At 24.8% G+C, this 18,301-nt stretch overlaps 4 protein-coding genes and 1 long non-coding RNA gene across 5 annotated transcripts; 4 read left to right on the top strand and 1 right to left on the bottom strand.

The window, feature by feature from the left end:
• The first annotated feature begins 1,773 nt into the window (after positions 1-1,773).
• LOC128954233 (protein phosphatase 1 regulatory subunit 21-like) lies at positions 1,774-4,660 on the top strand. The gene is made up of 5 exons (XM_054299809.1): positions 1,774-2,552; positions 2,657-3,360; positions 3,449-3,542; positions 3,650-4,462; positions 4,535-4,660. The coding sequence occupies exons 1-5, from the start codon at positions 2,469-2,471 to the stop codon at positions 4,556-4,558; spliced, it is 1,719 nt and encodes a 572-aa protein (XP_054155784.1). The 5' UTR covers positions 1,774-2,468; the 3' UTR covers positions 4,559-4,660.
• Positions 4,661-5,871: 1,211 nt separating this feature from the next.
• Positions 5,872-6,525, top strand: LOC128954272 (uncharacterized). The gene is made up of 3 exons (XR_008484484.1): positions 5,872-5,931; positions 6,148-6,231; positions 6,420-6,525. It is a non-coding gene; the product is annotated as an uncharacterized LOC128954272 (long non-coding RNA).
• Positions 6,526-6,668: 143 nt separating this feature from the next.
• Positions 6,669-7,418, top strand: LOC128954321 (uncharacterized). The gene is made up of 2 exons (XM_054299897.1): positions 6,669-6,915; positions 7,236-7,418. Exons 1-2 carry the CDS (start codon positions 6,676-6,678, stop codon positions 7,416-7,418), a joined length of 423 nt encoding a protein of 140 aa, XP_054155872.1. The 5' UTR covers positions 6,669-6,675.
• A 5,492-nt stretch (positions 7,419-12,910) lies between these two features.
• LOC128954320 (chymotrypsinogen A-like) lies at positions 12,911-14,359 on the top strand. Its single transcript, XM_054299896.1, has 4 exons — positions 12,911-13,143; positions 13,316-13,399; positions 13,554-14,049; positions 14,189-14,359. The coding sequence occupies exons 1-4, from the start codon at positions 12,911-12,913 to the stop codon at positions 14,357-14,359; spliced, it is 984 nt and encodes a 327-aa protein (XP_054155871.1).
• A 2,472-nt stretch (positions 14,360-16,831) lies between these two features.
• On the bottom strand, positions 16,832-17,743 carry LOC128954318 (extracellular exo-alpha-(1->5)-L-arabinofuranosidase-like). Its single transcript, XM_054299895.1, has 2 exons — positions 17,468-17,743; positions 16,832-17,101 (listed from the first exon to the last, which is right to left on the bottom strand). Exons 1-2 carry the CDS (start codon positions 17,741-17,743, stop codon positions 16,832-16,834), a joined length of 546 nt encoding a protein of 181 aa, XP_054155870.1.
• Between the last annotated feature and the right edge of the window lie 558 nt (positions 17,744-18,301).

Raw genomic sequence — 18,301 nt, 5'->3', positions numbered from 1 at the left:
CAGTTAGAAAAACAACTTCAAATATATATATATATATATATATATATATATATATTTTCAAGTAATATACAATATCTGTATATATACAGGGGGTGGTATAGGTGGGAGAGGGTTAGGGTGTGGGGTAAATTCAAAAACTATCAAAATCGTTATATGGGGGGAGGGGGAGGATTATGTGGTGAAAATTTTTTAATCCAAATTTGATTAAATACTCAATAAATAAACTTTTAAAGTGTTATAAATTGTTGTCAACTAATTGTTAACTTACAGCCAATTATCATATTTTAATGTTTTAGTTCAATGTATGTAATCCATGGCCACTCTCTCCCGGTTCAGTCACCCGTCCGTACTGTACTCCAGTCAACATAAGTGATGATCTGTTATACCAATGAAGACAATGTCCGACAGTTTTAGTCAACAACAGTGACTGCCGTCCGATACCACACCTGTCGAGCGTTACGTTCGGATAGTCAACAATACCCGAGTGTTGGCCAGTCATCCACACAACAGCCGATACTATGTATACTATGTGTACGTGTTTTAGACAAAAGTTTTATTATATAATTAAAATATATTATAATTATTAATATATATATATATATATATATTTAAGTGACATTTTATTATTTTCTTAAATATTTAACAAATAAAAAATATATAACTAAATATTAAAATTGAATGCAATCTACTATTGAGCTAATAATTATTAATTAATTAATAACTAAATATAATATAATTACCAATTATTATAATATTATCTAAAAACTCATATAACTCTAGTGTTGTAATCATTTCAATGCCATTCAAATATCACTATTATATGATTATTATTATATATTATAATAATATAAGTTATACTATATCTGTATATTTATTTTGTTATTTAAACTATAGTTTTTATATAATAAAAAAAATTATCAATAAATTATTTATATTTTTTTTATTATTTTTGAAAGTTTTATTACTATAAATAAATAAAATATACTAATAATTATAATATTAGTTTTGATTTAAAAAAACAAACAATTGTTGATAAAATGTATTTTTTTGTCTATTAATTGACTATATAATGCATTTACACATTAATATACAATGATATGCAATGGTATTAAATTAATCAATTATTTTAATTATTATTATTTTATTAATTACTTAATAAAAATACTATAAAAATAAATTTAAAAAAAAATATTTCTCTAATTGAATTTTTAATAAAAGCTAAATTAAGTTTTTTAACTAAATCAATTAAAATTATACAATTTTAGTATAATAAATAAATAATAATAATACAAAATAAAAATTTGTTTAAATTATAAAAATATTTTTTGGTTTTGCTTTTTCATTGTCATTGAAACAGTTTGTTATTATAGTTATTAAAACTGTTTCAGTGAAAACAAAACCAAAACATTGGATCAGTTTTTAATCAAAACTAATATTATAATTAGTATTTTTTTTGTTTATTTTAAGAGTGTTATTACTATAAATAAATAAAATACAAATAAAATATACTAATAATTATAATATTATTTTTGATTTAAAAAAACAAACAATTGTTGATAAAATGTATTTTTTTTGTCTATTCATCGACTATATAATGCATTTAAATATCAATACAATGATATGCAATGGTATTAATGCCTTAAACTGATAGCCTATAAGACATAACTATTAATAAATTTGTTTAAATTATCCAAATTATGTTTTGGTTTTGTTTTCATTGAAACAGTTATTATTGTTAGTATTATTGTTTATGTAATACATATATACAGAGTCTGTTTGACTGTCTGTTTGACTGTTTGTTTGGTTGTGTGAAGACATTGTTATTATTATTATTATTACTATTATATACTAAACAACAACAACAACAACAACAACCTCTTTGTTTGGTTTGATTGTGGATCAGATCAGACCTGAAGACACCAATCAATCAATGAATACATAATAATAATAATAATAATATCCTCTAAATATAATATCCATTGTTGTTGTTGTCATTATCTCTCTCTCTCTCTCTCTCTCTCTCTCTCTCTCATCAACAGATGATTATCTTCAGCACCAATATCTTAGTGATGGTGTGTCAGTGATAATCATATATATATATATATATACAAAGATATCATATGTACTTCAGCTGAACGGATCAATTGATTAGACTATTACTACTACTACTACTACTTGTTATTCAATGCCATTTTGACGCCCCTTTCGTTGTCATCGTTGTTGTTGTCGTCGTCTATGAAGAAGAGGAAGGGATTGTCAAGTGATCTATCAATCAATTAAACCATTCATTCATTCATTCATTAAAAACAGTCACACAATCTGGTCCGTCATCATCGCTGACATCACCAACACATTTGGTCATAATATTAATAATAATAATAAACCTCTGGATCTGATTATATATCATATAGTCTATATCTACCACTTGTTTGGCGCCGACGACGACCACCACAACTACCGCGCAAGTGATGTCTTCATCGGTTACTACAGATGACAACTCGTCGGATGATTTGCCGGATAAATATCAAAGACTTGCAGCCAAATACTCAAAGGTTTGTATCGTTTGTTTGGGTTTTGTTTTGTTTGTTTATGTAATCAATTTTATCCAAACATTTTCATCCACAACAACAACAACAACAACCAAACAAACAAACAGTTAAGAGCACAACTCAATGTACTGAAGACAGCCTTTACGGATGAACAACAAAAATGTTTGGATCAGAAATCAATGATCAACGACAAGGATCAGACACTCCGGCGATTGGAACAGGAGATGGAAAGCCTTGACTTTCGGAACCAACAGTTAGCCAAACGGGTCGGTGTTCTTCAAGACGAACTGGCATTGGCCTCTTCGTCGTCGTCGTCGACCGTAAGTCATAATAGCGGCGGCAAGAGGTGGTTGTCCTCTAGGAGTTCAAAACAACACCAACAATCATCGTCCAATCATTCAACGCCAGCGCACGGCGGCGGCAACAATACGACCAACACTGGCGGCACAATCAATGGTCACGACAACAACAGTGGTGGTGGTGACCATCAAAACAACAGTAGTAGTAGTAGTAGTAGTCTTGTATTGGATGTAATCAATGGCGAACTGGAAATGAAAATAAAGGAAAACGAAAGACTACACATCCAATTGAATAGCATTGAAATGGATTATATTCAACAGATTCAACAATTGCAGAAACAATTGGATCAATTGAAAACAGTAAGCGATGGCCACAGCCGTTCGGTTAATGAATCTCTTGAATCGAAACAATCGATTATCGATTCGCTAAATACGGATAAAGACTCGTTGGAGACAAAGCTAAGGATAATCGGAAAAGAATTGGACGAATCAAAGCGTTTGTCTCATAAACTGTAAATCAATTTCTGTTTCTCTCTCTCTCTCTCTCTCTCTCTGAAGAAATTTGTGGTTAATTTTGTTTGTCTTTCATTTATCTCACAGCGAAACTGATAAGAAAGTACTCGAACTCAAGATCGTAGGTCTGGAGGAAACTATTGGCAACAGCGGCGAGATTCGGGACAACATTTTGAAACAGGTTTGTGTTGTGGTTCGGTTCGGTCACCACATACTATACCTACACACAGAATATTCTTCTCTAACTATTGTTTTTTTTTAATAATTACCAATCAATCATTGAAATAGTTGTCAATATGTGAGTCAAAATTATCGCAATCGGAACAAAAGGTCGAACACTGGATGCTTGAGTATCAGTTACTTCAGGTTAAAGCCGATCGGGAACTAAAACGATCGCAACTAATACCGGCTGCAATAGTTGACTGTTGCGATGGACAACAGTTAGCACAACAACAACAACAACAACCTTCACAGACATTATTACGGACGACGTCGTCCTCCTCATCGACATCGACACCGTTATCGTCGACGACTGGAAGCCAGAAAAGTATCGAAATGAGTTGCAATGACTTTGCCGTCGGTTCATCCCTACAGTCGCCCACTGTTTCCAACGATGATAAGATCAGTATCAACAGTAATACGGGTATCGGCGGTGGTGTCGGCAGCAGTGGTTGTGGTGCCGCCGCCGCCGCCAATGATGAGGACACACCACCAGTGGTCACTGCATATCTACGGAACCGAATCAGTCAATTGGTCGATAGTTTGCATCAATCGGATAGCAAATCAGTTAGTTATCATACAGAATGTCTGGCACTTCAGCAGCGATTGTCGATTAGCGATAAACAACGTAAACAATTCAATAGGGATTTAATAGAAAAACAACACCAATTGGATCAATTGGCCGAAGAATTAGCGACAAATGTCCAAAATTATGAACAACAACTTGAAGTAATGTCCGAACATTTGGCTAATATGAACGATAAGCTAACAAAACAGACAGATATTATCGATTCATTTAAACAACAGAATAATAATAATAATAATAATAATACAACTAATAATACAACAAATAATACATCATATAATTCATCAATAATTAAAGTATTTTTTTTTGTTTTTTTTTAATAATTTTTGATTTTAGATTTAATTTTGTTTTTTTTTTGTTTTTTTTAGGGCAAACGTATCGTCAAAAAATAAGTAAACTGTTTGATGGATTGAAACACGGATTTTATAAAAAAAAATAATTTTTTTATTTAATTAATTAATTAATAAAACAAACAAATCATTCCAATTAACAGAGAGAGAGAGAGAGAGAGAGAGAGAGAGAGAGAGAGAGAGAGATGAATATATTATTAATTAATTAAATAACTAATTATTATTAATAAATTTTATTGTTATWTATATATATATATATATATATAAACTGTATAAATATTGATTGTATATCTATTTGCATTGTTTTCATTATAACTTTATAATAATAATTATTATTATTATTAAAATTAAATATAAATAAATAATTTATTTTAAAAAATAGTGAATTTACTTTTTTTTACAAATTGTGTTAAAAACGGCAATCTTTTTGTAAAATAAAATTTTTTTAAACAATTTTTTAACATAATATTTTAATACTTTATAACTCATATAACTCTAGTGTTAGTAATCAGTTAATTGCTATTCATATATCACTATTATATTATAATATTATAATATTACTGAATACAAGCTATAATATATCTGTATATTTATTTCAATCATTACTTAAACTATAGTTTTTATATAATATTATATAAAACATTATATATTATATTATATTTTTAAGACATATATTTAATTATTTGTAATTTAAATCATAAGAAATAAATTGAGACATATTATATAAATATATGAAAATTATTTGCTATTTAATATATAAAAATTTATGTTTTATTAGAAAATAATAATATTAGTTGATTTGTTGAACAATTTACCAAATTTAAAAAAAATTATAATTTTAATTATTTTACTAAACAGTGTTAAGTGTATCATTAGTATTATTAAAATCATTAAATAAATGTAATAATTAATTATAATGTATTGTTTAGAAATTATTATAATAATTGGTAATTACATTACATTATATTTAGTTATTAATTAATTAATTAATTATTAGCTCAATAGTAGATTGCATTAAATTATATTTATTTATTATATAATATTTTATATTTTTTTAAATATTTAAGAAAATAATATAATGTCACTTAAATATATATATATTAATAATTATAATATATTTTAGTTATAATATAAAACTTTTGTCTAAAACACATACACATAGTATACATAGTATCGGCTGTTGTGTGGATGACTGGCCAACACTCGGATATTGTTGACTATCCGAACGTAACGCTCGACAGGTGTGGTATCGGACGTCAGTCACTGTTGTTGACTAAAGATGTCGGACATTGTCTTAAATGGTATAACAGATCATCACTTATGTTGAGTGAAGTACAGTACGGACGGGTGGCTGAACCGGGAGAGTGGCCATGGATTACATTCATTGTAGTAACACTAAAATATGATAGTTGGCTGTAAGTTAGCAATTAGTTGACAACAATTTATAACACTTTAAAAGTTTATTTATTGAGTATTTAATCAAATTTGGATTAAAATTTTTCATCACATACCCACCTCTCCTATAGCCTATACCTCAAGATTTTTTTATATTTTTGTAATCTACCCCTTCCCCCCACCTATATATTTTTGTTTAATTGTTATTACATTATAGTTATCTTTTTTTTATATAGTTGTTTTAATGATTGCTATAGAAGTATATCGGGAACAGGAGTTATACTAAATAAACAATGGATTATTACTGCCGCACATGTACTGTATGTTTAAAATATAGTATTTTATTGAAAAAATACACTAAAATTCAATCAAAATTTAATATCAATTTTTTTGATATTTATAATTGAATAATAAAGTTTTTAATTAGCTATATATAAACATTATATACATTATATACATTAAATATATATAGCTTACTATTGTTTATTAATTGAAAATATTTAATCAGATTTATGACCCAAAATGAGTATAAAGATTACAAACTCCATAGTATTGTTGTCTATCCGGGAATCAATGATAAACGGGTTTTAGGAAAATCATATGAATCGGACAAACATTTTGTAAATTCTAAATACAAGTATTCATATGAAAGTGGTGACGACATTGGATTGATTAAACTGAAAGAGGAACTACCGATACACACACACCCAACCAACAACCCATTATCAACAGCACCAGTAGTACAACAATTGGACAATCAATTCATGTATACAACACAAACAATGAATAGTATTTGTTTGCCAAAAGAAAGTCTAACTAATACTAGACAAGAGTTTGCATTGTTTGCCGGTTTTGGACTTTTAAATAACAGTCAACCAAATGAGGATCGGCTGAGAATGGGTTGGACAAGGATTTCAGGACAAATGTCTAATACTACCGATGAATACGGAAAATGTATTATTGGATTAAGAGATCCCGAATATACGGGATCGGCTCTTTGTAAAGTAAGTAAATAAATATTTGTTTGTTTGTTTATATATATATATATATATATATATATATATATAATAATCAGGGTTAAGTAAGGGGGGTGGTAGGGGGTTAAAGCCAAAATACCTCTACTCAAGATTTTTCGAGAATTTTGTAAATTTCACACCAGTCAATCCCCCCCTCCCCCCACTTAAAATCTTGCTTAACACCCTGATTAATAATATATAATAAATTTTTGTTTAATACTAATAAATTATACCAAAAGTATGAAAATAATTTATAATTAATTTTTTGTTTGTTTGTAAATATATATATATATATATATATATTAAAGGGTGATTCTGGTGGTCCACTCATACAATACATTAATGATAGGGCTGTCCTAATTGGTATACAAGTCAAAGTTGATGCATTAAAGGGACAGTCGTGTACGGGATTAACAACGGATAGTCTAATGTATTTTGTTAGGATAGCCCATCAAATATCATGGATTGTACGCACTGTTACCAGAAACTAAAATAAATGTGTATTTTAATTAATTATATATTTTTTTAATATATAAATTAATTAACTAATTATATAAACATTAGTATATCTTAATACCTATTTTTTTAAATTATTAATTTGATTGCAATTTTTAATTTTTAAAAAAAAACTAGATTAAGTATCAATTGAAATAAATATACAGATATATTATAACTTGTATTTAGTTATATTATAATATTGTTATAATAAGTTGTATGCTTTTATAAATAAGACACTATTAATATTATTATAGCTTATATTATATCTAATTATCTAAGATATTATGTTAAAAAATAGTTTTATAAAATAGATTATATTATTTGTAATTTAAATCATAAGTAAAAAATCATATATATATATATGTAATATTTAATATTTAATAACAATATATAAAACTAAAAAATTTTAATTCAGTAAAGATATTACAAGTGATACCATTAGTATTATTATAATCATTAAATATATGTAATTAATAATTATTATGTATTGTTTAGTAATTATTATACTAATTGGTAATTATACTATATTTATTTTGTATTATTATTTATTTATTATGCTAAAATTATATAATTTTAATTGGTTTAATTATAATTTAATTTAGCTTTTATTAAAATTCAATTATAGAAATAATTTTTATTTAGTTTTATAGCATTTTTATTATGTAATTAAGAAAATAATAAATAAATAATTTTTTAATAATTTAATTATTATAATATATATATATATATATATATATATATTGAATGTATTTTAAATATAATAAATTTTATAAAACTTTTATCTAAAACACATACACATAGTATACATAGTATCGGCTGTTATGTCGATGACTGGCCAACACTCGGATATTGTTGACTATCCGAACGTAACGCTCGACAGGTGTGGTATCGGACGGCAGTCACTGTTGTTTGACTAAAGCTGTCGGACATTGTTTTCAATGGTATAACAGATCATCACTTATGTTGAGTATATATATATACAGTATATCAAGGTTAAGAAAGCCATTTGACGCCCGCCCCCGCCCCCGCTTAATATAGAGATTTTGGGATTTGATCTCCTAACTAGACTCTCCCTAAAATCCAATTAACACTGATATATATATATATATATATATATATATATATATACACTATATGATAAAAGTCAATGATTTCTCAAGTGTTGTTAACCAACAAAAAATTTTGGATCAATTGATTCATCAAAAAAAAACAAATAATAAAAAAATAAAAACTAAAAAAAAATCTAAATAATTTAACATCGATTGTTAGCCAAACACACACAAAAAAAATCACAAAACAAATAATAGTTTCCATATTTATCTAAATATTAAAAAAATTGCTAATTTGGTCCCAAATATATATATATAAGTTATACTCTATTTTTGTTTTGTTTTTCAAATATATATATATATTTTTTAAAAATTGATTATAAAATTCAGAGTCCGAAACCTGTTTATAACATAACCTCCTAATTGTGTGAATAATTAATTACCTATTATTTTGTTGTAATTTTGTTATAACAATTGATTTCTTCTTTTTTTTAAAAAAAACTGTCGATTAATATCTAAAAAATATTTATAAAAAAATTTGTTTTTTTTGACTTTCATTTTCATCTTATTTTTTCGAGTGTTTGTTAATCATTCATATCGTTGTCTTTAAGTGATGTCAAACATGTCTTAAGCAGTTGGACTTCGGCCTACAAAACAAAAATTTATCGGTAATTAAACAAAACATTTATATAATGTAGTTGTCATCGACCACATACACACACACACACACACACACACATACATACATACATACATACATACATACATACATACATACATACATACATACATACATACATACATACATACATACATACATTATAAAAAAATATTATAATATAACATATAGAATATACTGTATATGTATAGTAATATAAAAAAATTAATTAATACAGTATATAATATATAATCAATTAATAAAATATATAAAATTTTCTAAATATATTTGATTTGAAATTTTTATAATTGAAATAATATATATAACTAATACAAAAAATAAATGTAATTAATTAAAACAGTATATAATATATAATCAATTAATAAAATATATATGAAATGAAATCAATTAATATAGTAAAGTACTATAAAATATTATAAATATATTTTATAACATTTAAATAATAATAATAATAATAATAGATAATTATATACCGTATATATGTTTAAAAATTATAGTAATATCTACGATATCGGTAAAAAATGCCGCCGATAAGCATCGCTACCATAACAACAACTGCCATACCTATCATTATAATATATGGCCAGTAGTTAGTGTAGGTATGGCTTGCTTTCATTTTAGTTGCTTTATCTTGAGTTATATAAATTATCCGGTCCTGGCTATTTTGTGTCGGCATTAGTATATTGCTGTTGGTTGTGGTGGTGGTCCTGTCGGTGCTGATAGTTGTTGTTGTTGTTGTTGTTGGTGATGTTGTTGTTGTTGGTGATGTTGTAGTGGTTTTACTGATATCCCTAACTGTTGTGTACGAACGGACAGCGAAAGTGGCCACAATAGTATCCGAAACGGGTATCGAAATAGTATTTTTGCCGATTTTAATCGAGATTGACTGTCCGTTTAGTTTGTTGTCGCGCGGTATAGGATATCGTAGATTTGTAAACCTTTTAATTGGTCGGTTGATCCAACAATTTCGGTCCGATGCCCGAAACAATTAGATCGGCAGTTGGTATGAGTTGTTCATATTGTTGAACGTTTGGACAACGGCTGTCACTTCGACACTCGTATATGGATTGACTGTAATTTTTTTATTGATCTCATATGTCTGATCCACAGTCTGTATAATACTTTCTCCTTTAAATTGATTGTCGATTTGTTGTCCGATTAGTAGATCACGTCTTTGAACGTTAAACCATAGGAAAAAACCACAATTTGAATCCAATTTCAACCGAATAATCACTTTTGTAGTCATTTTTGATGATTTTCGTAAAGTTTTGACAACTAAGTTGTGTTGTGAATGATTTGTGAATTGTATGCTTAATGGTCTCCTCTTGTATGGTATTCGCGGGATTGTCTATCACTGAACTGTAAAGTATATCGGCCTTCAGTGCCGCCGATTTCTGTCCAATTAGATCCTTGAAAAATAAATATATAAATTTAATTTAATTTAATTAATTAGAGATAAAGAGAGAGAGAGAGAGAGAGAGAGAGAGAGAGAGAGAGAGAGAGAGAGAGAGAGAGAGAGAGAGAGAGAGAGAGAGATTTAATTAAACCATATAGTTGTTGACGAGCTTTACGTTATCCAATCGGGCGGTTAGTTTGAACCGATTTTTGTCAACCGGACTGATCCTTACTTTGCAGTGTATATCTGAAAATATTTTTAAAAAATAAATATAAAAAATATATAATTATTTTTTTTTGCAAATAAAAACATTTTGATTATAAAATAATAATAATTTTTACTTCTCTTTTTAATCTCCAATGTGTAGAGTGTCGACGGTTTTTGTTGGGATCCATGATATGTTAATTGAACCAAATCTGTTATGTCGTAGGCATTGGTGAGTATATATAGATGAGCTGTAGTGTTGGCCAAAACAAACTTAACAATGCCTTCATAGGTCTGTATGTTATGGTCTTGACAGCCAACCATACTATCCTTGAAATGCCGATCAATACTCATAGAGTATAACAAATCTTCGTAGAGTTCCGTCCGGTTGTTTGCTCTGTCCAATACACGACTGTCCAAATGTGCCGATTGTTGTTCCCAACAATTTGCTATCATTATTGGATAAAACAATAGCAAAATCAATATAATAGACAACATAGTTGTTGTTTTGATTGTTTGCTAAATAATTATTAACTAAATTATAGTACTTAGTATTTAACTATACAAAAAAATATTTAATATAAAAAAATTAAAAAAAAATAATAATTATAACTAAACAGTTATAAGTGATTATGAAATTTAAAAAACAACACAATTTATAAGCCCTTTATATACCTTTTTATCAGATATTATATAATATATATATTTTATATACTTTATTATTATTATTACTGAAATCTAAATCTAATAACTATTAAAATTTTTTAAATTATTTTATTTAATAGATAAATATTATTATATCATTGGTTATCTAAATAATGATATCATATATAAATATAAGTAATAGTCTATAAAAATTGTATTAAAATCTATTTTTGTATAATTATAAGTAATTAGTTAACATATTTTGTGAGTAATTCATAATATTTTTTTTTTAAAAACAAAACAATTATTCCAGTATTAAATTTAAATATTTTTTTATTTAGTTAAAAGTTTTAATAATAACATAGAAAATTTGTTTTTTTATTTACTGTAACTTGATTTCAAAATATTATTTCAATTATTTAATATTAAATTTTTTAAATAAATAAATAAATATTATTATTATAGCAAACATTACACCATTTAGTTTGAATGATATTTTTAATTTAAAGTTATGTTTAATTTGATACTTTTCCACAAACAACTATAAATAATATTATTTATAAAAAAAATATTAATTCAATTAGTGTGATTTGATTTAATTTATAGATTTATATAAATATATTATTAAATACTATAAATATATTTAATATTATTACTAATACTAATAGTATTATTAGATATCATATTATATAGATATTATATTATTAGATAGATATTTATATATGATTTTTTACGTATGATTTAAATTACAAAAATAATATAATCTATTTTTTTAAACAATTTTTTAACATAATATCTTAAATAATATTTTAATACTCATATAACTCTAGTGTTAGTAATCAGTTAATTGCTATTCATATATCACTATTATATTATAATATTATAATATTACTGAATACAAGCTATAATATATCTGTATATTTATTTCAATCATTACTTAAACTATAGTTTTTATATAATATTATATAAAACATTACATATTATATTATATTTCTAAGATATATATTTAATTATTTGTAATTTAAATCATAAAAAATAAATTGAAAGATATTATATATTTAAATGAAAAAAATATTTGCTATTTTATATATAAAAATAAATTATTAGAAAATATTAATATTAGTTGATTTATTGAACAATTTAGCAAAATTTTAAAAAATAGTATTTAAGTGTTAAGTATTAATATTACAAGTGTATCAATAGTATTACTATTATTATTAAAATCACTAAATAAATTTAATAAATAATTATAATGTATTGTTTAGAAATTATTATAATAATTGGTAATTACTGTATATTACATTATATTTTGTTATTAATTAATTAATAATTATTAGCTCAATAGTAGATTGCATTCAATTTTAATATTTAGTTATATATTTTTTATTTGTTAAATATTTAAAAATAAAATATCACTTAAATATATATATATAATAATTATAATATATTTTAATTATATTATAAAACTTTTGTCTAAAACACGTACACATAGTATACATAGTATCGTCTGTTATGTCGATGACTGGCCAACACTCGGATATTGTTGACTATCCGAACGTAACGCTCGACAGGTGTGGTATCGGACGGCAGTCACTGTTGTTGACTAAAGATGTCGGACATTGTCTTAAATGGTATAACAGATCATCACTTATGTTGAGTGAAGTACAGTACGGACGGGTGGCTGAACCGGGAGAGTGGCCATGGATTACATACATTAAAATAAAACTAAAATATGATAGTTGGCTGTAAGTTAGTTGAGTGAGTGAGTGAGTGAGTGATTTATATTTTGGTTTAATTGATATTACATTAAAGTTATCTTTTTATAGTTGTTTTAAAGTATTACCCCCTCCCTCACCTATACCACCTGAAAGCAACTCTAATATATATATATTTCTTGACAATTATATATTTTTTCAGTTGTTTTAATGATTGCTATGTGACTCTATCGGGAACAGGAGTTATACTAAATAAACAATGGATTATTACTGCCGCACATGTACTGTATGTTTAAAATATATTATTTTATTGGAAAAAAATACAATAAAATACAATTAAATTTAATATCATTTTTTTTATACTTATAATTGATTAATTTTATAATTTATATATAGCTTATAAGCTTACTATTGTTTATTAATTGAAAATATTTAATCAGATTTATGACCCAAAATGAGTATAAAGACTACAAACTCCATAGTATTGTTGTCTATCCGGGAATCAATGATAAACGTGTTTTAGGAAAATCATATGAATCGGACAAACATTTTGCAAATCCTTTATACAAGTACTCACATAATAGCCGTGACGACATTGGATTGATTAAACTGAAAGAGGAACTACCGATACACACACACCCAACCAACAACCCATTATCAACAGCACCAGTAGTACAACAATCGGACAATCAATTCATGTATACAACACAAACAATGAATAGTATTTGTTTGCCAAAAGAAAGTCAAACTAATTTTAGACAAGAGTTTGCATTGTTTGCCGGTTTTGGACATTTAAATAATAGTCAACCAAATGAGGATCGGCTGAGAATGGGTTGGACAAGAATTTCAGGACAAATGTCTAATACTACCGATGAATACGGAAAATGTATTGTTGCGGTCAGAGATCCCGAATATACGGGATCGGCCTCTTGTAAAGTAAGTAAATAAATATTTTGTTTGTTTTTATATATTATATATATATATCATAATAAACTAATAAATTATACAAAAAAAAAGTATGAAAATAATTTATAATTAATTTTTTGTTGTTGTTGTTTGAAATTCAAAATTAAAGGGTGATTCTGGTGGTCCACTCATACAATTTATTAATGGTAGGGCTGTCCTAATTGGTGTGCTATCCAGTGGTTCGGCACCACCGGAAGAAACATGTACTGAAAGATTAACGTATTTTGTTAGGATAGCCCATCAAATATTATGGATTGTACGCACTGTTAGCCGAAACTAAAAATATTAATGTGTTTTTTAATTAATTATATATTTTTTTAATATATAAATTAATTAACTAATTGTAATTAAAATCATAAGAAATAAATTGATATTATTATTATTATAAAAATATTAATTATACATTTATTAGTGTTTTTTAATTAATTATATATTTTTTTAATATATAAATTAATTAACTAATTGTAATTAAAATCATAAGAAATAAATTGATACATATTTATTTTAAAATCAATTTTTTTTAATTATACATTTATTAGAAAATATTACAAGTGATACCATTATTATTATTATTATTATTATTATTATTATTATTATTATTATTATTATTATTATTATTATTATTATTATTATTATTATTATTATTATTATTATTATTATTATTATTATTATTATTATTATTATTATTATTATTATTATTATTATTATTATTATTATTATTATTATTATTATTATTATTATTATTATTATTATTATTATTATTATTATTATTATTATTATTATTAGTATTAATATCATTAATTATAAGTAATATATAATTATTATAAATTGTTTAGTAATTATAATAATAATTTGCTAATTATACTATATTTAGTTTACTTATGATTTAAATTACAAATAATATTATCTATTTTTAAACAATTTTTTTAGAAAATATCTTACATTATATTTTTATAATACTTTTATAATAATATTAATAGAGTTTTATTTATAAAAACATATTCATTACAAAGCTATAAAAAGTTTAAGTTAACGGATATATTATATTGATATTATAATAATTAGTATTAATTATTATTTATTTTTATTTTTTAAAAAGTCCATACAATTTAATATAAAAAATAATAATTGTTTTTAAAAAAAATATTAATTATGATAAACAGTTTTATGTTGTTAATTGAATATAATTTTTCATTAAATTATTAGTATTATATTTAAATTTTAAACTACAAAAAAAATGTTTTGCATTTTTCAATAGTTTCAATATTTTTATTTCGATATATTATAGAAAAAAGTTATTATAATGTATTTTTTTATTATATAATAAATAATATTATAATATTACTGAATACAAGTTATTATATTATATCTATATATTTATTTCAATAATTGTTACTGTATAATAATATTATTATTTTTTAATAAAAATAAATAAATAATATATTAATTAAATTTTCACTTTTTTTTTATTTAAAAACAAAACAAAACACAAGTTTTCTAATAGTTTAATATATATATATCGTATATATAAAGTGATTATTGATTATTATTATTATTATTATTAAGTTTTTTTTGTTATAACATACTATAAAATTCTCACATTTAAATAATTAATAGATTTATTGAACAACACTTTATATATATATATTTGAAATTAATAATTAAAATCTAATAACAATTACTGTATAAATTACATAAAGTCATCAATATGATTTTTTAAAAACAGCTGTATTACTACAATATACTGTATATTTGTATATATATATAATATATAAGTGGAAAATATCTGTATTTTATTTTATAAACTTAAATTAATAATATAATACTATTTAAATACAGTATTAATGCATGTAAACTAACAATAGTAGTAATAGTAATAATTAATTAATAGTTAATTAAATTGTAATAAAAAAATAAATTTTACTAATAATAAATAATTATATATTTATTTAAAACCTGTTATTTTATTAAATTGATTATAATTTACTTATTAAATAATAATAGTTAAAATGTGTTAACAAAAATTTTTTATTATCTTAATTTTTATTAATTATTAATTCAAATAAAAAAATATTATTATCAAACAATTTTCTACAAATAAAATTTATTTTATATGCTTTTAACTAGTATTTTATGTATAATTATAATTTATTATTTTCTCGATTATTATTATTATTATTCTAATTAAATTAATTATTTTTTTTATATAAATAAAAAATCAATTAGCATTACCATCATTGTTGTTGTTGTTATCGGACTATAATTAAAAATAAATAAATAAAATTATTAATTAATTAATTAATATTTAAAAACAATTTACTTATTCAAAAATATTTATTTTTTAATTTTCTACTTGGTGCAATCTAATAAAATTTTAGGGCATAAATATGCTCGGGGACATTTTTGATAGATTGTCTGCTTTTCCAAAAAAAAAATACAAAATTAAAAGACAAAACAGTGACCAAAAAAAAATATTCAAAAAAATAACATAATTATTATTATTTATTTTTATACATTTTATTTTTGTTAGTGTAAACTACTACTACTGCTGATGCTCGCCTCCCGGTGCCGGTAGTGGCAAATCATTGGGTTGGGGTTCACCAAAATCTGGTAGTCCATCATCTGGTTTCCATTGGAATTGCTGAGCACAGGGCATGTCTGCCCGAATTGTGTACATTGATTGCCAGTTGGCTGATCGTTGCCGTGATACAGGAGCCACCATTCACGGCCATCGGGTGACCGAAAAATACAGTTATGACCGGCCGAATAGACATGCGTACGATCGGACCCATTGAATACAGGTTCCGGCCGTTTTTGCCAATGTCGGTGATTCAAAGGGGTCGGAACCGATACAGTAGTGATCGTTCGCCAGTAGGCTTCTACGCTGATTGCTCATTGGTTTGATAAACAATTGTTGTCTACCTTGGTCATCGTAGGCACCCATTAGATATAGTTTATTATGGATCTGTATGAAACTGGCATCCACTTGTAATGTAGTATCTGTTTTACCAATTAGATCGGCCTATAATTAATTAATTAATTAATTTTTGTTGTTAAAAATGCAAACGTACAAATAGTCAAATATATAATTTAATAATTACAGGTAATACTAATACACATACACATACACATACACATACACATACACATACACATACACATACACATACACATACACATACACATACACATACACATACACATACACATACACATACACATACACATACACATACACATACACATACACATACACATACACATACACATACACATACACATACACATACACATACACATACACATACACATACACATACACATACACATACACATACACATACACATACACATACGCATACACATACACATACAGTATATAAACTACCTTGAAATGATAGGGACCCATAGGGTCATCCCCGTCGCTTTCGGCTACATGTAGACGCTGTGTACTAATATCATCGGTACGGGCGGCCGCATAGTACAGATACCAGCGACCGTTCCACTGGTGCAGTTCCGGTGCCCACGTATGCTTGAGCTGGTGTGTGTAAACCACTTGCCTCTGGGCCGACCTAATGCCGTCCAATGTCCTCGATTTGCGTATACGTACCGTATTGTCATCGGTGGTCGACATAAAATAATAGTAGCCCTTATAGACTACCATCCAGGGATCACCCGATGAATGTGATATAGGATTAGTATATGTATTGTTGTTGTTGTTGTTGTTGTTGGCATTAATTAGTTTAATATCAATAATATTGATTGAAAATAATAATATTAAAAATAATTTCAAAAAAATCATATTTTGATTTTTATTATTTTTAAAAAATAAATAAATATTTAAATGCTATAAAACAAAATACAAAATAAAATTTATTAAATAATTATTTTAATTTATTTATCATAAAAAGTTGTTTTTTGTCTGAATCTAATATCATAATATAAAATAAAATATCAGTAAAATATCAAACTAAAAATAATATATTAATTTTTTTATTTAAACAAGATTTTAATATTTTATATAAAGTTATTTTTTTATTTATTTATATTTTTTATTATTAATTTTGTTGTTGTTATAATATATGATAAAATTCTCACATTTAAACAATTAATAGATTGACTGATTGATTAAACAAAGCTTTATATATATATATATATATATATATTTGTAATTAATAATTAAAATGTAATAACAATTACTGTATAAATTATATAAAGTCAT

This window comes from Oppia nitens, unplaced genomic scaffold (genome assembly GCF_028296485.1).
Source record: "Oppia nitens isolate AA-2021 unplaced genomic scaffold, nextdenovo-longstitch-racon4-pilon3 scaffold26_pilon_pilon_pilon, whole genome shotgun sequence".
Taxonomy (NCBI): domain Eukaryota; kingdom Metazoa; phylum Arthropoda; class Arachnida; order Sarcoptiformes; family Oppiidae; genus Oppia; species Oppia nitens.
The sequence above is the reverse complement of the archived record's forward strand: the minus strand, read 5'-3'. Positions and strand labels throughout refer to the sequence as shown.